Source organism: Sus scrofa, chromosome 6 (genome assembly GCF_054392235.1).
Source record: "Sus scrofa isolate SSC_HxYL_T2T_F1_AM1 chromosome 6, Sscrofa_HxYL_maternal_Yorkshire_Landrace_v2.0, whole genome shotgun sequence".
Classification (NCBI taxonomy): Eukaryota; Metazoa; Chordata; class Mammalia; order Artiodactyla; family Suidae; genus Sus; species Sus scrofa.
The window spans coordinates 58,439,446-58,460,049 of NC_139388.1; the positions used below are offsets into that span (position 1 = coordinate 58,439,446).

General features: G+C 49.9%; 1 protein-coding gene across 31 annotated transcripts; it reads right to left on the reverse strand.

Moving 5' to 3' along the window:
* Positions 1 to 3,693: 3,693 nt before the first annotated feature.
* LOC110261361 (orphan sodium- and chloride-dependent neurotransmitter transporter NTT5) lies at positions 3,694 to 19,340 on the reverse strand. 31 transcript variants are annotated; one of them, XM_084961395.1, is made up of 15 exons: positions 19,240 to 19,312; positions 18,612 to 18,792; positions 13,352 to 13,611; positions 13,020 to 13,177; positions 12,781 to 12,907; positions 12,457 to 12,635; positions 10,661 to 10,771; positions 10,241 to 10,479; positions 8,690 to 8,876; positions 8,102 to 8,303; positions 7,801 to 7,960; positions 7,412 to 7,577; positions 6,796 to 7,026; positions 5,783 to 5,877; positions 5,330 to 5,672 (listed from the first exon to the last, which is right to left on the reverse strand). In XM_084961395.1, the coding sequence occupies exons 3-15, from the start codon at positions 13,572 to 13,574 to the stop codon at positions 5,429 to 5,431; spliced, it is 2,322 nt and encodes a 773-aa protein (XP_084817521.1). In that variant the 5' UTR covers positions 13,575 to 13,611; positions 18,612 to 18,792; positions 19,240 to 19,312; the 3' UTR covers positions 5,330 to 5,428. The 31 variants fall into 31 exon arrangements, with proteins under 31 accessions (XP_084817534.1, XP_084817530.1, XP_084817522.1 ...); XM_084961408.1 differs by lacking the exons at positions 5,330 to 5,672; positions 5,783 to 5,877 and adding an exon at positions 3,694 to 4,009; XM_084961404.1 differs by lacking the exons at positions 5,330 to 5,672; positions 5,783 to 5,877 and adding an exon at positions 3,694 to 4,009 and having other exon boundaries at positions 6,796 to 7,209.
* Positions 19,341 to 20,604: the final 1,264 nt, after the last annotated feature.

The window sequence follows — 20,604 nt, forward strand, 5'->3', positions numbered from 1 at the left end:
TGTCAGTGAAAGCATTTGATGACGGTGTCTCATTGTATGGCTGACTTCACTTAGCATGATAGTTTCTAGGTCCATCCATGTTGCTAAAAATGCTTGTATTTCGTTCTTTTTTTTGTCTTTTTGTCTTTTTGCTATTTCTTTGGGCCGCTCCCGCGGCATATGGAGGTTCCCAGGCCAGGGGTCTAATCGGAGCTGTGGCTGCCAGCCTATGCCAGAGCCACAGCAACACAGGATCCGAGCCACATCTGCAACCTACACCACAGCTCACGGCAACGCCGGATCATCAACCCACTGAGCAAGGGCAGGGACCGAACCCGCAACCTCATGGTTCCTAGTCAGATTCGTTAACCACTGCGCCACGACGGGAACTCCTATTTCGTTCTTTTTAATGGCTGAGTAATATTCCATTGTGTATATGTACCACATCTTCTGGATCCACTCCTCTGTCGATGGACATTTAGGATGTGTCCTCGTCTTGGCTATCGTGCATAGTGCTGCAATGAACACTGGAGTACACCTGTCTTTGCAAGTCGTGGTTTTCTCTGGAGAGATGCCCAGGAGTGGGATTGCTGGATCCAATGGTAGTTCTATGTTTAGTTTTCTGAGGAATCTCCATATGGCTTTCCACAGTGGTTGCACCCATTTACAACCCCGCCAACAGTGTACAAGGGTTCCTTTTTCTCCACACCCTTTCCAGCACTTCTTGTTTGTACACTTTTGGATGATGGCCATTCTGGCTGGTGTAAGGTGGTACCTCAGAGTGGTTTTGATTTGCATTTCTCTAATAATGAGTGATGTTGAACATCTTTTCATGTGTTTCTCGGCCATCTGTGTGTCTTCTTTGGAGAACTGTCTGTTTAGATCTTCTGCCCATTTTTGGATGGGGTTGTTTGTTTTTTTGGTATGGAGCTGCAGAAGGTGATTATAAATTTTGGAGATGAATCCCTTGTCCGTCGATTCACTTGCAAAGATTTTCTCCCATTCTGTGGGTTGTCTTTTTGTGTTGTTTAGGGTTTCCTTGGCTGTGCAGAAACTTTGAAGTTTGATTAGGTCCCATTTGTTTATTTTTGTTTTTATTGTCAATACTCTAAGAGGTGGATCTGAGAAGATGTTGCTGTCGTTTATGTCAGAGAGTGTTTGGCCTATGTTTTCCTCTAGGAGTTTGATAGTGTCTGGTCTTATATCTAGGTCTTTCATCCATTTGGAGTTTATGTTTGTGTATGGTGTTAGGGAGTGTTCTAATTTCATTCTTTCCCATGTGGCTGTCCAGTTTTCCCAGCACCACTTATTGAACAAGCTCTCCTTTCTCCATTGTATATCCTTGCCTCCTTTGTCATAGATGAGTTGGCTGAAGGTGCATGGGTTCGATTCTGGGCTTTCTATCCGGTTCCACTGATCTATATTTCTGCCTTAGTGCCAGTACCATATGGTTTTGATGATTGTTGCTTTGTAGTATAGTCTGAAGTCCGGGAGCCTGATTCCTCCAGGTCCATCTTTCTTTTTCAGGATGTCTTTGGCTATTCTGGGTCTTTTGTGCTTCCAAACAAACTTTAAAATATTTTGTTCGAGTTCTGTGAAAAATGTCCTTGGTAATTTGATAGGGATTGCACTGAATCTGTAGATTGCCTTAGGTAGTATAGTCATTTTGATAATATCAGCTCTTCCAATCCATGAGCATGGTATGTCTTTCCATCTATTTGTGTCATCTTTGATTTCTTTCATCAGTGTCTTATAGTTTTCAGAGTACAGGTCTTTTGTCTCTTTAGGTAGGTTTACTCCTAGGTATTTTATTCTTTTGGAGGTTTTTTTGGTTTTTTTTTTTTTTTAAAGATTTTTCTCTTTTTTTCTGGGAGTCCCTCTTGTGGCTCAGTAGGTTAAGAACCCAGCATAGTGTCCTTGAGGATGTGGGTTTGATCCCTCGCCTTGCTCAGCAGGTTAAGCATCCAGTGTTGCTGCAAGCTGTGGTGCAGGTCTGGCATTGATGTGACTGTGGTGTAGGCTCCACTTGCACCTCTTGTTCAACCCCTAGCCTGGAAACCTCCATATGCCGCAGGTGTGGCCCTAAAGATTTTTTTTTTAATATTTTCTTTTTAAATTTTAGCCACTCCCACAACATACAGAAGTTCCTGCAGCCAGGGATCAAAACCTCACCACAGCTGTGAAAACACCAGATCTTTAACCACTAGGTCACCAGGGAACTTCTGATGTTCTCTTTGCCTCTTTTTTTTTTTTTTTTTTTTTTTTTTAGGTCCACACCTATGGCATGTGGAAGTTGCCAGGCTAGGGGTCAAATCACAGCTCCAGCTGCTGGCCTACACCTCAGCCACAGCAACGCAGGATCCGAGACAAGTTTGTGACCTACACCACAGCTCACACAACACCAGATCCTTAATCCACTGAGTGAGGCCAGGGATGGAACCTGCATCCTCATGAATACTAGTTGGATTCGTTCCCGCTGCGCCACGAGGGGAACTCCAGGATGTCCAGCAGAAAGGTGACCACAGAATGGTCGGGGGACAGAATCCTAAAATTTCAAAATGGTCTAAATGGTCTGGTGTTCTTGATTTCAAAATGGTCTAAATGGTCTGGTGTTCTTGATTCTTGGAACCGTCTCCTGAAAAAATCAACTCAAATAGATTTCCTTTTTTTTTTTTTTTTGTCTTTTTGCCATTTCTTGGGCCGCTCCTGCGGCATATGGAGGTTCCCAGGCTGGCGTCTAATCGGAGCTGTAGCCACCAGCCTAAGCCAGAGCCACAGCAACGCAGGATCCAAGCCGCGTCTTCGACCAACACCACAGCTCATGGCAATGCCGGATCATTAACCCACTGAGCAAGGGCAGGGATCGAACCTGCAACCTCATGGTTCCTAGTCGGATTCATCAACCACTGCGCCACGACGGGAACTCCTCAAATAGATTTCTGACTCTACCTTTTCACCGCCTCCTGGTCAGGCAGCTTGATGGCTAAATGTGGGTGTCCCCAGAGAGGTGTCATCTCTTGGTGGCTGCCTCCTGGATAATCGATCTCCTGACATCTAAGGGGTGGGGGAGTTTTAGACCGTTTTGAAATTTTAGGATTCTGTCCCCCGACCATTCTGTGGTCACCTTTCTGCTGGACATCCTGGAAGTTACATCCTTTAAGTGGCTGCCTGGCCCAGAGTGGGCCAACTAGGGAGGTCAAACCAAATTCTGGTTCAGTCACCAGCATGCTCTTGTAGGCCTGCCATGGCTCTAGATTAGGGGTTGGCAAACCATAGGTGTTGTGGGATAAATCTGGCCTGTGAGCTAAGAATGGTTTTTACATTCTTAAAGAGTTGTGAAAATTCAAATAACAGAACACAGTTGGCCTTCTTTTATCCATGTGTTCCACATCGATGGATTCAACTAAACGTGGATCGAAAAAGGTAAATTCAGAAAGTTCCAAACCGCAAAACTTGAATTTGCCACACCAGCTACTGTTTTGTTTTGGCCATGCCTGAAGCATGTGGAAGGACCAGGGATCAAATTCACACCACAGCAGTGACAATGCTGGAGTCTTAACCTCTCAGCCACCAGAGAACTCCTTGAATTTGCCACACCGGCTAATATTACATAGCATTTAGATTGTATTTACAATTATCTTCATAGCATGTATGTCATACTAGGTGTTAAGTAATTTAGAGATGATTTAAAATGAAAGGGAAGAAAGTGTGTGGTTATATGCAAATGCGATATCATTTTATTTATGGGACTTGAGCATCTCGGGGAGGGGGTCCTGGAACCAATCCTGAGGACAAGTGTATGCCAGAGAGACCATGTCTTGAAAAGCCAAAAATATTTAGCATCTGGCCCTTTTTACTGCAGAGGGGCCAAGACTTCCACCCCACATTCACCAAGGCCATCAAGCTCCCCATATGCAGAGGCCGCTGCAAATGTCCTTGGCTCTCCCTTCAAGCTTGTGGGAGCACCTCAGACTGGGGGATGGAGGTCCCGTGCTGGCACCCTAGCCACAGGGGTCAAGAAGCATTTAACCTGGTGAGGAAACAAAAAATGAAAGGATGCCAGACTGAAGACCTCGATTTTATCTCCAGCTCAGTCATGGGTTGTTTGACGGCAGACCCATCCTTTCTCTTCTCCAAGCCTCCGACAGTATCTGCTTCCTGAAAGGAGAGGTGAGAGGAGGAGACCCGCCGAGGGCCCATCCGTTAGCACACTGTCCGGGTATGAACAAGGGGGCAGGGCTTCTCACAGTGTCTGGGGAGGTGTCCTCTGTGCCAGGACTTCTCACCCACAGCCTCACAAAGCCACCACCTCACAACTATAGCTCTGCAGGGAGGACTCGTCTATGCTGGCCTTTCTCTTACCCCACCAGACACTTGGCAGCACTGGTTCATGGTGGTCCATCCTGACTCTGAGAGGGGAGGAGAGACAGAGGGGAGAGGGAGGGGGAGGGAAGAAGGGAGACCAAATCCACTCTCTCCACCTCCAGTTCCCAGAATTGGGTGGTCCGAGGATCCAGGATCCCTGGAGGGGAAGCGAGGAGGCAAGAGGCCATGAGCTGCGTCTCAGGGGGCCTCTGCTTCTGACCTTTTTGGGGCTTTCAAAATTGAGTTGGAGAAGCCAATACACCAGGAATGCAGGAAGAATAATTTAGAATTTCTACTTACATCTTTTAAAAAAAATTTTTTTTAATTTATTTTTTTGCTGAGTCCGTTGCACATGAAAGTTCCCCAGCCAGGGATCGAACCCAAGCTGCAGTTGGGACCTGCACCACAGCTGCAGTAACATTGGATCCTTAACCTGCTGCACCACAAGTGAACTTCCTACATCTATTTTTTTTTTTTTTTTAAATCAGTAGGCAGGAGTTCCTGTCATGGCTCAGCGGTAATGAACCGGACTAGTATCCATGAGGATGCGGGTTTGATCCCTGGTCCCTGGTCAGTGGGTTAAGGATCTGGCATTGCTGTGAGCAGCTGGGATCCAGCGTGGCTGTGGCTGTGGCTGTGGTGTCTACTGGCAGCTGTAGCTCTGATTAGACCTCTAGCCTGGGAACCTCCATATGCCGCAGCTGCAGCCCTTAAAAAAAAAAAAAGGTGGGAGTTCCCATCATGGCTCAGTGGTTAACGAATCCGACTAGGAACCATGAGGTTGTGGGTTCGGTCCCTGCCCTTGCTCAGTGGGTTAAGAATCCGGAGTTGCCGTGAGCTGTGGTGTAGGTTGCAGATGTGGCTCGGATCTGACATTGCTGTGGCTGTGGTATAGGCTGGCGGCTACAGCTGCGATTAGACCCCTAGCCTGGGAACCTCTATATGCTGTGGGAGCGGCTCTAGAAAAAAAAAGGTAAAAAATCAATAAGCAAAACAAATGAAACTTTACTGATATCAAGTATGTAGCATGTCAGTTCACAGGTAAATTTGCTACATATGTTGACGGTATTTTTTTCAAAAGTTGTCACTGATGGGGAATGTGATAAAAGATGTTTAGAGGACTTTGAGGTAAATGAAAGCTGTGAAAAAGTAGGTGAAGCTTCAAGAAGCGACTGGGAACCAGAGTGGGTGATAAGGGGAGCTGGCATGGATTCTCAAGGTCATGACCTTTGGGGGTAGGGGGCAGGAGAGAAGAGTTTTTGCCCAGGAAGTCACTAAGAGGTGCAGCTTCTAGAAGGGGCCTCAGTCCTCCACCTGTGTTGCTGTAACTGTTTGACATTCAGAGAGGCAGAGCGTTAGGTACTCCCGAGGCAACCCTAACAGAGCCCGGGTTCTCCAGGTTCTCTGGTCCTGAGCCCATGGAAACCAGGCAACCCACCTCTCATGCCCAAGTGGCTGAGGAACCCTACCCAGGTGGGAGGGAGGCCCGCTGGACCGCTGGAGAGGATCTAGATGTTCCAGGCACACTCCCTCCTGGTAGGAGCAGTGAGATCAGAGTTATGGGATAGGCTGAGTATGGTCACCAATGACGGATTTAGATTTAGGGATTAACACACTTTCTAGATCTGAGTGATACTGAGAGCTGCAAAGTTGTTCCCCCACAGTTTAGCTCAACTCCCAGACAAGGAGGGGTCTCAAAGGGAGGGGGAAATTGGGGTCACCAGATTAGACGCTTGGTTTGCCAGAGGCTGGTGGTCTGGAGGGTACGTGTGTCGGAGGAGGTTGATGCCTGAGCTGCTCACCAGAAGAACACTGTGCCCCTAGCCTGTGCGTGGGGTCCCTTTGGACCCATTTATTGACCCATGGCCCTGTCATCTCAGCCTCATTCTGAGAGGGCTGCCCCGGAGAAGTGAGCCACCCTACCGATCCAGTTTGGTGGCGGATGTGGGAAGTTGGAGAGAACACACTATCCATCTCCAGGATAACTGGGAAGGTTGGGTCTTGGAAGGTGCTGTGACACCCATCCCATCCGAGCAAAATGGTGCCCACTTCGCGAGGAAGAGGGCACCAGGGCCAGTCCCATGTGCAGTTGCGAAGATTGCTCCTTCTGAGTTCCGCTGTTCCAGAGCAGTGCTCCACGTCGCTGAGGTGGTACCATTCCAGGGGAGGAAGGCGCTCGTAGGCGGACCACTTCCTTCCAAGGTCAGGTGAGTGATGTCATCGGTTGCTAGGCAAGTTTTTCCTGTTCCCTGCCCCCCCCCCCCCTTGCTGGCAGAACCAACTATTTCTGTAGCCAAACAGTCACTAATGCTGCCAGTTATCGGCCAGGTTTGCTGCCTTGGGAAAAACCCGGTGGTGTTCTAGTTACTGACTAGATTTCTCTTTCGCATTTTCTTCCTTGGCCTCCCTGCCCTCGTTGCTGTTGTCTATGGCTGTTGAGACTGGGCTCACCTGCCTGGAGGCGGGGAGGCTGGCACTCCTAATGGACAAGGCCGATGTCATGGAGGCCGGGAGAGGCAGGCTGAACCAGGAAGAACTCCCACTCCTACTTGAGGCCGGGCTGAAGTGCCAGGAGCCCCAGTTCGGCCCCCTGAACAAGGGCAGACTTAAGCCTCTTGATGACATGTCGCTTTTTCTTTCTGTGAAGGTGGACTTCGAGTGGTGCTTAGGCCACTGTACCGGCTGGGGGGACACCAAGGTCATCTTCTTGGACATTAGATTTTCTAAGGGATCAGGGGCCATACAGTCCGGGAGGCACCACCACTGGCGAAGTGGGTGGATTGGGATTGGCAGAAAGGTGAGGATGCTGAGAAAGGTGACCCAGCCCAGAGTCCTCTGCAGGTAGGGCTGTTTTACTTCCTGGCTCTGAGGGCAGAGGAAGGGACGAAGAAGCAGTGGTGGTGGGGTTTCAGTCCACGTGATGCTGTGGATCAGATTTCCCCGGGCCTGGGGAGCCGGTCAAAGGGTCCCCAGGGAGGCCAGGAGCCCAGACTTAGGGTCCTGGCAGAGGGGTTCTGACAAGGGGTCCCCAGGGTGGGGGCTGGAGGCCAGGGTGGGGGAGTCTCACCGCACTGCTGTCCCAGGCGATGTAGTAGAGGTGTGTGCTCTGGTAGAACTGCACCAGGCAGAGGGCGAGGAGGGCCAGCAGCCCCGGCAGCGTCACGTAGCACCACAGGAATGTGGGGAAGGGCCACAGAGGGTGGCCTAGCTCACTGAACAGCTCTTCCCGAAACCTGGGGTGGGGGCCATGGGCAGCGAAGTCTGGGAAGGAGCCCAACTGTAACCACCAGGGCCTGGAGCCCTTGGGGGGGTAGGCCCTCCTGCACCCCTGCACCCTCAGCTGGGTCGTCCTGCTGTGCGAAGGGCTAAGAGAGCAGATCATGCCCCCATCCCCCCCTTCCCCCCAAAACCTGGGATGGGGTCCCTGGCTGGCAGATCCCAGGGCCTGGACGTCACCTCCTAGCTCCGTAGATCCAGACCAGGGCCATGTTCTGGAAGGCCACAACGATGATGATGCTTATTGGGACCAGGTAGTCGTCAAACAATGACATGACGTAGCTGCCAGCACGACTGGTGAAGACGAGGCTGCCCAGAAAACCTCCCAAGCAGATGATGGCTAAGGCAGAGGCAGGTTTGGCCCCACTGAGGTCTGTGTGTAGGGCTGGGTCAGGGGTCAAAGTGAGCCCTGGAGACTGGGGGTGGCCTGGTGAGGAGGGGTGCCAGGGCAAGGTGGTCACTGGGGTGAGGAGCCCCATACCTGAGAGCATCCTGGGATAATCCCTGAAGATGGAGATGGAGTTCTGAATGGGAGAGACGATGCCTTCCAAGAGCTTCATCAAGGTGCTCAGCCCTATGATGAGCAGGCCCATGAAGAAGAGGATGGCCCAGAAAGAGGCACCAGGGAACAATGAGATGATCTGGGAGAAGGCTGCAAAGGCCAGGCCGGGGCCCTCCATGAACTGTGGGGGAGAAGGGCTCTGAGGCTGTGGCAGGACTGGATGGGGGCGGGAACTGGTGCAGTGATCCATTAGCCACGTCTGTCTTGGGCAGAGGAGTGAGGCACAGAGGGGTGGATGGGTGGCCAGAGTGCTGAGTGTTTGCCCTTCTTGGTTTCATAAGCTACACAAGTTCAATCTCTTGAGGCCTCAGTTTCCTCCTCTAATAAATAAGGATCCTCAGGGTGATGTGAGAATCCCAGGAGAATAACAGTTTAGGCCCTGTCACATACAAAACGGTGGTGGAAAAGTGATTATAAATGTTCCCTGCCTCAGAAGATGCATAGGCAGCCCCCGAGGCCCCGGAAAATACATTTCCCAGGGTCCTCTGGGGCCAGCGGGAGGCACACCTTCTCCTTCTGCGCCTTGATGCTGCAGGAGGGGGAGAAGTAGACAATCTGGTGCTGGAGGTGGTCTGGGAGGCTGCTGATCCAGTCCAGGTAGTCCAGGGAGGGCAGGAGCAGGATGTCTTCCGGGGGCATGGCATCCTGAGACAGCACCCCCTGTTCTATTAGTTTCATCAGCTTGGAGACACTCCTGAAGGAGAAGCAGACGAGAGGAAAGGTGGCAGAGAAGAGACTGGCCCCTCTGCTATCAGCAAAGGGGGACACTGAGGATGGAGAGCAAAGGGAGTTGCCCCAGGTGAGTGCAGCTGAGAAGCCAGGGCAGGAACCGGAAGCTAACCACATGAACTTGGGTGACTTGCCCTGGGCATCCCACCTGAGGGGCAGATGATACATTTGTAGTAGCTAATTCCTCAGTGTTATGGATAGAATTATGTGCCCACCCCTCCCAAATTCATATGTTGGAAGTCTTAACCTCCCCAGTACCTCAGAATAGGATTTTTTTTTTTTTTTTGTCTTTTTGCTTTTTCTAGGGCTGCTCCTGCTTCATATGGAGGTTCCCAGATTAGGGATCTAATCAGAGCTGTAGCCAGCGGCCTACACCACAGCCACAGCAACACGGGATCCCCAACCCACTGAGCAAGGCCAGGGATCGAACCCCCAACCCCATGGTTCCTAGTCAGATTCGTTAACCACTGCACCACAACGGGAACTCCAGAATGGGATCTTATTTAGAAGTAGGGCCGGAGTTCCCGTTGTGGCGCAGTGGAAACGAATCTGACTAGTATCCATGAGGACGCAGGTTTGATCCCTGGCCTCGCTCAGGGGATTAAGGATATAGCATTGCTGTGAGCTGTAGTGTAGGATGCTGACGCAGCTCGGATCTGGCGTTGCTGTGGCTGTGGTGTAGGCCAGCAGCTATGGCTCCGATTCAACCCCTAGCCTGGGAACCTCCATAGGCATGGGCGCAGCCCTAAAAAGACAAAAAAAGACAAAAAAAAAAAAAGAGAAAAGGTCATTTCAAAGATGGAGAAAAAAGATTGAACAGACTTTGCTCTGCCTTACCCACTGATTAAGGCCGGGGATCAAACCCGCATCCTCATGGATACTAGCTGGCTTCATTACCGCTGAGCCACAATGGGAAGTGATTTTTTGTTTGTTTGTTGTTAAATGGCTGCACCTGCAGCATAAGTTCCCAGTCCAGGGATTGAATTCAAGCCACAGCTTCGACTTATGCTGTAGCCGTGGCAATGCCAGATCCTTCAACCCACTGCACCGGGCAGGGGATCAAACCTGCACCTCTGCAGCAACCAGAGTATGTGCAGTTGGATTCTTAACTCACCGCGCCACAGCGTGAACTCCTGAGACTATTTTCTTATCTATAAAGTGATGAATATTAAAATATTCCTTTTTGGCTGTTTTCTCTGAGAAGAGAAGTGCTGTTATTATTGCTGTTGTTATTGGAAAGGCTTGAGTGTGAAGGTCATGAGGCTGGGGGATTGCTAAGATAGAGGGAGGGGGACCTCTTCTTGGACCTGCGGGAATGCGAGTACTCACTGCTTGACACAGGCGTGGCCACTGGTGGTGGTCCAGAACCCCAGCACTATAAAGATGATGGATGTGGTCAGCAATGAGGTCACCAGGTTGACCAGGGCCACCAGAGAGGCCACCTGGGCATAGTTGTCACCTCCAGCGTCGTAGGAGAATAAGATGATAGTGCCCATGCCCAGGCCCAGGGAGTAGAGCACGTGGCCTCCTGCCTGACACCACAGGTCCAGCGAGGCCCAGGCCGAGAGCTGTGGGTGGGAGTGGGTGAGAGGAGTCTGGCGGTGGGAGCTGGCAGAGGGGGCAGGCTGGGTGGGAGACAGGGGGAATGAGGGGAGGTGGGGAGCAGGAGGAAAGAAGACGTAGGGGAAGGAGAGGCAGAGAAGGCCTGGGCAGCCGTCAGGGGGGAAGGTTTGGAGTCCGCCGCCTCACCTCTGTGGTCACCATACGTCTGAGGCTGGTGGTGGCACCTTCCAAGAGGAGCCCTCGGATGAGGAAGCAGAGGAGCGTGATGTAGGGCAGTAATACTGAGAACACCAGCATCTGCCCAGGGGGGTCGGGGCAGAAACCAGAGGTCAGGAGAAGAGAATGGGGGAATGGGACAGAGGCGAGCATTCGAGGGGGACTGCAGGTCAGCAGGAGTCGAGACGTGGAGGCGAGCAGTGTCAGAGTGGCCCAGGGGTAACAAGAAGTGGAGTTCCCGCTGTGGTTCAGCAGAAATGAATCTCACTAGCATCCATGAGGATGCAGGTTGGATCTCTGGCCTCCTTCAGTGGGTTAAGGATCTGTGTTGCTGTGGCTGTGGCATAGGCCAGCAGCTACAGCTCCGATTGGACCCCTAGCCTGGGAACTTCCATTTGCCACCAGTGTGGCCCTAAAAAGACATAAAAAAAAGGGGGGGGGGAGCTATGGGAGGGTTACTCTAGGGAGACAATAATATTGTTTTTTGGGGAAAATCCACCCATCAGCTGCTCAAGGATGAAGAACGAGGCCCCCGGTCAAGGTTGCTTTTACGTTGTGGTGCAGCTGGTCAGTTCCTGGGCCTTGGTGTTATGGCCTATCTGTGAGCTTAGGGACAGGAACTGCCAAGGGGGGAGGAGCCCCTGAGGCTGTAGGCTGCAGAGAACAACTTCATAGGTGAAGGGGGAAGAAAGAAATAGAGGAGAGACTTGGGGGGAAAATAACATGTTTAGTAGGAATTAAATTTTTTCTTCTTTTTTTTTGCTCAGGGATAAGGGAGGGAAGGCCCCCCTCCCTCCCAGGGTGCTTTACTAAGCCTTTAGTAAAATCTGCCTTTGTGTAAATGGTTTATTTTATTTTATTTGCTTTTTATAGCCACACCCTTGGCACATGGAGGTTCCCAGGCTAGGGGATGAATTGGAGCTAAAGCTGCTGGCCTACACCACAGCCGCAGCAATGTGGGATCCGAGCCACATCTGCAGCCTCCACCACAGGCTCATGGTAATGCCAGATCCTTAACCCACTGAGCAAGGCCAGGGATCGAACCCACAACATCATGGTTCCTAGTCAGATTCGTTTCTGCTGCACCCCAACGGGAACCCCTAAACGGTTTGTTTTAAAGGCGGCAAAGAAATGGTGAGTGGGCCCCAGGGGATGCATGGTAGTCGCGTGGATTGCTTGCATAGATATGGGGCCAGAAGGTACAGGTAAAGTGAACCAAAATGAGCTAATAAACACTGAAACAACTTTTCCACAGAAGGAAAATATCCAGGCTCCAGGGGGCTGGATCTGAAGTATGGATCGGGATAAAATACTCTCAATGAGAAACTTTGGCTAAAGTACTCTCAATTAGAAGCACTAGGGGTTAACAGGCACTGTGGAAATGCAGGAAGGTGGAGTATGCCAGGCTCTGGGCGTGAGGCTGTGGTTCCATCTAAAAGGCTCCGTGCAGGTCCCTACCTGCAGTGACATGCAGATGAGGGATGGGGCAGGGGAGTCGGCTTGGTACAGGGGCTCCTCCATGCCAAGGGTAGGTGAAGAGCAGTTCTTTGCAAGAGGAGCGGTTGACAGCTGCTTAGGGAGAGCACAGCCTGTTCCTTAGGACCCCTGCTGGAGATTCTGGGTGCTCACATCAGAGCTCACCCTCTGGGCAGGTGGGTGGGTCATGGGGGTTGGAGAAGAGCTGTGTGGTGTGGGGCCAGGAGCCTGAGGGTCTCTGGACTTGCACAGGTGAGGTGGCAGTGGGATCAGTGAGGAGGGTGGCTTACCTGCATTGACATCTTGAGCCCTGTAACCAAGATTAAGAAGAGGAGGAGCCAGACCGCAAAGATGCCCAAACTGAGATTCAGGACGAGGACCTCAAACCCTTCTTCAATGTTGTTGGAGGCATTCAGGGTGTGGTGGTACCAGAAGTACTGGTGGGACACCGTCCGAAGGCAGGTGACATCTGGAGGACCCAGGCGCTTAGGTACCACCTCGCCTGGTGTCCGCCTGTGCTCTTCCTCCCCTTCAGATCTCACACCCTGTGTCTGGCTCCGGGGTGCCCCTGCCTCCCTCGGCTCTGCCAGTGCGTTCTCTCTCCCTCTTCTCACCGGTAACGTTGGTGCTCTTCATCGGTGGGCACTGGTTCCAGGGCAGGGGATGATCAAAGGAGTTGCCCAAGTAGGAGAGGCTCCAGGTGACGATGCTGCTGTTATACAGGCTCACTAAGGTGCACACCTGGGGGTGGACACATGGGGCCTGAGGGGCGGGATGGGCAGGTGGAGATAGGAAACCTGGAGACCGCGGGGGGGTGAGCGAGGATGCCTCTTGGCCCCCGCCCCTCATTCACCAGTAAGCCGGCGTAGCCGATGCCACCCAGCCAGGGGACAAGCTGCTTCCAGACCCGGATGTTGTCCACACGCAGCCACTTCCCCATGATCATCTCCATGTACAAGAGGGGAATCCCGAACAGGAGCAGCATGAAGAAGTACATCAGGATGAAGCTGCCTGAAGAGGGGAGCCGGGAGCGGAGCTCAGGCAGCCAGGAGTTCTGGCCCCCCTCCTCATCCTCAGGGAGTCTGGGAGCCTCCCCTCCAATTGTCTCCGCCCCCAGGGCCTTGGAGTCTAGGCTTCCAGCCTTCAAACTCTTCCCAAACTCAGGATCCGGGCCCATGGCCTTACCGCCTCCATTCCGATGACACAGGTATGGGAAACGCCATATGCTGCTTAGCCCAACGGAGAAGGCCACCTGGACCAAGACGTTCTCGGTTCTTTTAGTCTGAGCAAAGTAGTTTTGGGTCTTGGCGGCCAGAATCTCCTTGGCCGAGAGCTTCCAGGATGGGGTCGAGGAAGTCTTGTGTTCTTTGGGGACCTCGTCCTCTGATATTTCTTCAAGGGACTCCATGACTTTCTTCTTATAGGCCACTAACTCCTGAGGGAATCTTGGGGTCACCAAGAATAGCAGACTTTAAGGGACCTGTCTCAGATACCAGACTTTTTTTTTTTGTCTTTTTAGGGCCACACCTGCGGCAAATGGAGGGTCCCAGGCTAGGGGTCGAGTTGGAGCTATAGCTGTCGGCCTACACCACAGCCACAGCAACGCCGGATCCTTAACCCCCTGAGCAAGGTCAGGGATAGAACCCACATCCTCATGGATGCTAGTCGGCTTCATTAAGCACTGAGCCATGACGGGAACTCCCAAATTTTTCACTTTAAAATGCTAATTTTATGCTATGTGAATTTCACCTTAAAATATTAAAAAGTGAAATAATAGCTATCAGACAAAAGTTGGGAGTATTTGTCATGAGTAGACTTGTATTACACAAAATATTAAAGGAAAACCTTTTGGCTGAAGAAAAATTATCCCAGATGGAGCAGAGGCATGCAAGATGGAATGATGACCACGAGAAGAGGTGAATACATAGACAAAAAGAAGACACCATGGACTGCTTAAAGCCACGATTATAGCAATGTACTGTGGGGTTGATAATAACCATTCATTTAAAAAACTCTTAGGAAACTAGGACTAAAAAGGAATATCCGGAGTTCCCATCGTGGCATCTGACTAGGAACCATGAGGTTGCAGGTTCAATCCCTGGCCTTGAACAGTGGGTTAAGGATCTGGCGTTGCTGTGAGCTGTGATGTAGGTCACAGACACGGCTCGGATCTGGTGTTGCTGTGGCTGTGGTGTAGGCCGGCAGCTGCAGCATCAATTGGACCCCTGGCCTGGGAACCTCCATATGCCACAGGTGCAGCCCTTAAAAAAAAAAAAAAAAAAAAAAAATCTTACAGCAAATATCAGATTTAGCAATAAAATTTTGAGGGCTTTCCCCTGGAGCTCAATAATAAGGCAAAAATGTCCACTACAATCCCCTCTAGTCAAATAAAATTTAAAGTTTGGGTGGATTAACAGCATTTATGGCCCCAAGTCTTCCATTTTTCCTGTATCTACCCCTTTTACAACATGATTCTGCAGATCCTCTCTCTAAGGGAGGCTGTAATCTACTTTCCCATCCCTCAAATCTGGGCCGGGGTGCCAATTCAGAGCCCCAGCTGCGAAAGACCTTCCTTGTTACTGCTTGCTCTGTCACACTTCTGCTGTCACCATAAGGATGTGTCTAGGCTAATCTGCTGGAAAATGAGAATATAAATCAGAGCTGAATCACTCCAGTGGTCCCAGCTCAAACTAGGTGAGATCAATCAAAAGCCAGTCAATCCCCTCATATACTTGCTGAGCCCAGCCTAATGACTCATGAGATATAATAATAAATTCTTGTTGCTCTGAGGCACTGAATGTTGAGGTAGTGTGTTGTACAGCATTTTGATGGCAACAGATAATTGGCACAAGGTCCTAGACAGTATAGTAAGATTTTTTAGAGTATAAAGTTTGGAAAAAAGAAGTCAAACTGTCATTATTTACAGATATGACTATGCATGTGAAGAATAAAAAAGAGGGAGTTCCCGTCGTGGCGCAGTGGTTAACGAATCCGACTGGGAACCATGAGGTTGCGGGTTCAGTCCCTGCCCTTGCTCAGTGGGTTAACGATCTGGCGTTGCCGTGAGCTGTGGTGTAGGTTGCAGACGCGGCTTGGATCCCGCATTGCTGTGGTGCTGGTGTAGGCCGGTGGCTACAGCTCCAATTCAACCCCTAGCCTGGGAACCTCCATATGCCGCGGGAGCGGCCCAAGAAATAGCAACAACAACAACAACAACAACAACAAAAAAAAGAAAGAGCCAGAAGTTACAGAGTAGAAGAGAGTTGCCACACATATAGTTGATAGAGGGCTTTTGTCCAGAATCTATAAAAAGCTCCTCCAAAGTAATCAGAAAAATATAAATAACCCAATCAAAAAACACTCAGGAAACTTGAGATCTTTCTCCAAAGTGCTTTTCCAATTGGCCAGTGAACATGTGAAAAAGTCCTCAAGCTATTTCAACAGCAAGGAAATGGTAATTTAAGACAAGACTGGCTTGAATAAGAATTCCCAAATACCAGCAAAAATGAGGAGTCACGGGAAATCTTATGCACTGCTGTTGAATGGAAACTGACAAAAATTATTTTGAGAGATGGGCTGGCCATTACTTATTAAGACTGAAGGTATACATAGCTCATGAACAGCAATTTCACTCCTAGGTGTAATTGCATAGGTATCAAAGTCTACATATGCACCAAAGGACACCTTTTTCTTAACAGCATTGCTTGCAACAACCCCAAAAGGAAACAGTCCAGAAATCTATCACAGTAGCATGACTATGGAGCGAAAGAGCCAGTACAATGGACTACTGCACAGTAAAGAAATGAACTACGACGATGCTTAACGAGATGGATGAATCTCAAAAACATAACATTGAGTGAAAGAAGCTATATTCTAAAGACTACATATCATATTACTCTGTTTATATCAAAGTCCAAAAAATAAGCAAAATTAAAGTATTTAGGTGTGCACACTGAGGTGGTAAAATAAAAAGCAAAGAAGTGACGACCATAAGTATCGGAGCAGGGCAGGAGGCACTGGTGGTTAGGAGAGGCTCAAGGGAGTGTTTCTAGGATATAGGCGATGTTCTCTTTTTTTGAATAGGATGGTTGGGGAATTTGCTTTATAAAAAATCATTCAGCTGAATGTTTTTATTTTGTACACTTTTTTCCAATATGTATTATATTTTATTTTATTATTTTTTTTTTCCTGTCTTTTTGCTATTTCTTTGGGCCGCTTCCGCGGCATATGGAGGTTCCCAGGCTAGGGGTCGAATCAGAGCTGTAGCCACAGGCCTACGCCAGAGCCGCAGCAACGCGGGATCCGAGCCGCGTCTGCAACCTACACCACAGCTCACGGCAACGCCAGATCGTTAACCCACTGACCAAGGGCAGGGACCGAACCCGCAACCTCATGGTTCCTAGTCGGATTCGTTAACCACTGCGCCACAACGGGAACTCCAGTATATGTATTATATTTTATAATAAAAGCATATACAGGTGCAAAAACATAATAAAGTCATTAAAACACACTAAGTCAGAATATAAAATGTAAAATGCCATTTACCTAAAAAAAAAGTTCACAAAGAAAAAAACCATGTTTCTGGAATTCCCTCTCCGGGCAGCAGTTAAGGATCCGGTGTTGTCACTGCAGTGGCTCAGGTCGCTGCTATGGCGCAGGTTGGATCCCTGGCCTGGGAACTTCCACTTGCCGGTGGTGTGGCCAAAAAGAAAAAAAAGTTTCTTTCTTTTTTTTTAAAATTAACATGCATTACTTAACTCTTTTTTTGAATGTACAGTTCTATAGATTTTTTTTTCCTTTTTAGGGCCGCACCTTCGGCATGTGGAAGTTCCCAGGCTAGGGGGTCAAATCGGAGCTCCAGCTGCCGGCTTATACCCCAGCCACAGCAACGCCAGATCCAAGCTGCATGTACAACCTACACCACAGCTCATGGCAACGCTGGATCCTTAACCCACTGACTGAGGCCAGGGATCAAACCCGCATCTTCATGGATCCTAGTCAGGTTCTTTAACTACTGAGCCAAGGCAGAAACTCCGAAAAAAAAGTATATAAGTGTTTATACATGTGCATGGAAATTCGTAGAGAACACTGTTCTGGCTGCTCTTTCTCACACTAATGCCCTTCCTTCTGTTCCTTCCCATCCTCCCTCATCCAGATAACTCCAACTTAGCACTGATGTCTCCTCTCAGATCAGACTTCCTCCGGAAAACCAACCTTGCTCACTTTGTCACTTCCCTGTTGTGGTGCCTGATGTGGAGTTCGCGCTCGCTAGAGATCTTTTAAGATTCTATTACAAGCACCTTACACACAAAAGTCCTTTCACCTGCCCAGTGTAATGACCCCAATAGGCCCCATCTGGGGGGCAGTCCTGATTAGAACGCTTCCATCAACTGCTGAAATCTGGAAATGTTGCTATTTTGGCATTCAGATCACAACTCCCACAACTCTCACTAGAATAGCTCTTGTTGGGTAACCAGTTTCCAGTTCTGGTTTGAAAAATTGCTCCCCCCCTCCCCAACCCATTCTAGAGCCCACTGCACAGACTCCAGCCAGAGAGACAGTCATCCTGCCCTGCAAACGCCTTCCAGCCTCAATGGGCAGTGTGGGGACCAGAGCCAGCTCTTGGAGCAGAGCAGCACACAATCGAGGTCATTTAAACCTGGACTTGAGAAGATGCTATGTGCAAGAGGGCACCATTTGGCCTCCTCTTGGTTTAAGTTTGAGATCTTAGTTTAAACTAATTAGGTGCCTACACAATCTTAAAAGATAACCATTATTTATTTATTTATTTATTTAGTGCCGCACAGTGGCATGCAGAAGTTTCCCAGGCTAGGGGTCGAATTGGAGCTGTAGCCACTGGCCTACACCGTAGCCACAGCAATGCCAGATCTGAGCCGCGTCTGAGATCTACACCACAGCTCATGGCAATGTCAGATCCTTAACCTACTGAGAAAGGCCAGATATCAAACCTGCATCCTCATGGATGCTAGTCAGATTCATTAACCACTGAGCCACGACAGGAACTCCTGTAAGTATTTTTCTTACAAATTAGCTATGATTATAGATCATATACCTTGGATATACTGTTAAATGTAATGTATAGTATATAATTGTATATTAATATATGTGCGTTTCTTAAAGATTGGAGATATATTGTATATATACCATGGATATACCACACATAGATATCCATTATGTCATGAGTATATCCTGAGTATTTTCTATGTAATAAAGCATTCTTTAAAAATATAATTTTTAATGGCTACTTAATATTCCAGAGTCACTATATAAACACGACCAAATCTATCGCTTGCTTAAATCTTCTGGAAGATGCCTCACAGCCCCGTTTAGCATAGCACCCAGGGTCCTCCAGGAATAGCCCAGAGCTTCCCGCCCCTGCCTTCAGCCGCAGCCAGTCCCTTGTCACCCTTTCGAGGGTTCTTACCTGCAATTTACTTGGTTGCCGGTTGGGGATGCCCCCTCTCCTTTCACCCCAGGGAAGTGTCAGCCCAGGGTGCACCCGCCTCAGATAATAGTCTCTGTCACCAGTCGGACCCAGTCAGGATCTGTGCACCTGATGTTTCTTGGCCTCCGTGTCCCCTGCTCTGTCTATTCTCCGCCAGGCCCTCAGAGAAACAAAGGAGCGACAGCCTGTTTGAGAGCCAGCTAAGAAACTCTTTGGTCGAGACGGGAGAGTACCAGGAGGCCACCGCGGAGCCGCCGGCCAGTGAAGGACTCGCCTACCGCATCCGAACCCCACCGGCCTCAGCCCCCATCCCCGGCAGGGGAAGTAGTTGTCTCCAGGGTGGGCCCTTCCGAAACCGATGGAGGGGAGAGAAGGGGGTGGAGCGGGGAGGCAGCGAGAGGGCCAAGGGACTGCGGCTCCTCTGGTTGTCTACAACTACCCCGCCCCTTCCACCCGCCGGGGGAGGCCAGGATCCCTCAATTCCTAGAAAGAAAGGGAGATGGGAGGGGAAGCTCCGAGGTCTGCGTCCAGAGGCGGAGGGGTGGGAACCCGGGGAACGGAAGCCGGACTCCGGGAGAGGGACCAGGACTACCGCACCCCGCTTTACCCGTCACTGACGCGCGAGTCTGGTTAAGACCCAAGAGCGGTCGCCTCTGCGAGCGCTTGGGGGTGGGGGTGACGGGCAGCCTGGGCGCGCGACGGGAGGACGAGATGCGAGGGTCAGTGGGAGCCACCGTCGCTTTAACATTTCACTGTAGCCGGAAGGTGATTTAGGCAATTTGCCCTGGAGATGCTCCCATCTGGGGGGGCTCTCTTGGCCTCTCTCTGAAGGGAGCCTCCTTCCCCCGCACTCCCGCTTCCCAAGAGCTTTGAAACCTAACGATTCGCGCTGAAGTGGGAAGAACAGTTCAGTTCTTCCCCCTCCTTTTTCACCCCAACATCCCTGCCTCCTTGGAGCATTTTCTCTCCAAGTCTGTTCTCCAAGGAGGATCCCTAGGGGTCCCAGGTACCAGGCCAAACCAGCTTTGCTGTGGGTGGAGGGAGGTCACTGGTAGCCAAGCAGATTCAGCAGGGCCAGGAGCTTAGCGTTACCGTACTTCGCGGTCTGAGGGAAGGGGAGAGCGAAGATAGAAACCCAGGGGACCTGTTTCAGAGTCCACACTCTTAACCACGGTGCTATAAAGATTCAACATAGTGTACAGCTTCAAAATCTAAAACTGGGAGTAAAGTTACATAAGCAACTTGATGGCACAGAATACAAAGTCTAGAAGAGGACCTGGGTACCGACAGATATCGGGATGTGACATCAGACCTGTGGTTGCCAAGGAGGAGGGTGGGCGGGGGAGGGATGGATTGTGAGTTTGGGGTTAGCAGATGCAAACTATTATATATAGAACGGATAACCAACAACTGTATAGCACAGGGAACTACATTCAAAATCCTGTGATGAACCATATTGGAAAAGAATATAAAATAAAATATATAGGAGTTCCCGTCATGGCGCAGTAGTTAATGAATTCAACTAGGAACCATGAGGTTGTGGGTTCAGTCTCTGCCCTTGCTCAGTGGGTTAAGGATCCGGCATTGCCGTGAGCTGTGGTGTAGGTTGCAGACGTTGCTGTGGCTCTGGCGTAGGCTGGTGGCTACAGCTGCGATTTGACCCCTAGCCTGGGAACCTCCATATGCTGCGGGAGCGGCCCAAGAAATGGCAAAAAGACAAAAAAAAAAAAAAAATATATATATATATATATATGTAACTGAATCACTTTGCTGTATAGCAGAACTCAATACAACATTGTAAATCAACTATACCTCTCTTTTTGTTTGTTTGGTTTTTTTTCTCTGCTTTTTAGGGCATATGGAGGTTCCCAGGCTAGGGGTCAAATCCTAGTTACAACTGCTGGCCTACACCACAGCCACAGCAATGCAGGATCCGAGCCATTGTCTGCGACCTACACCACAGCTCACGGCA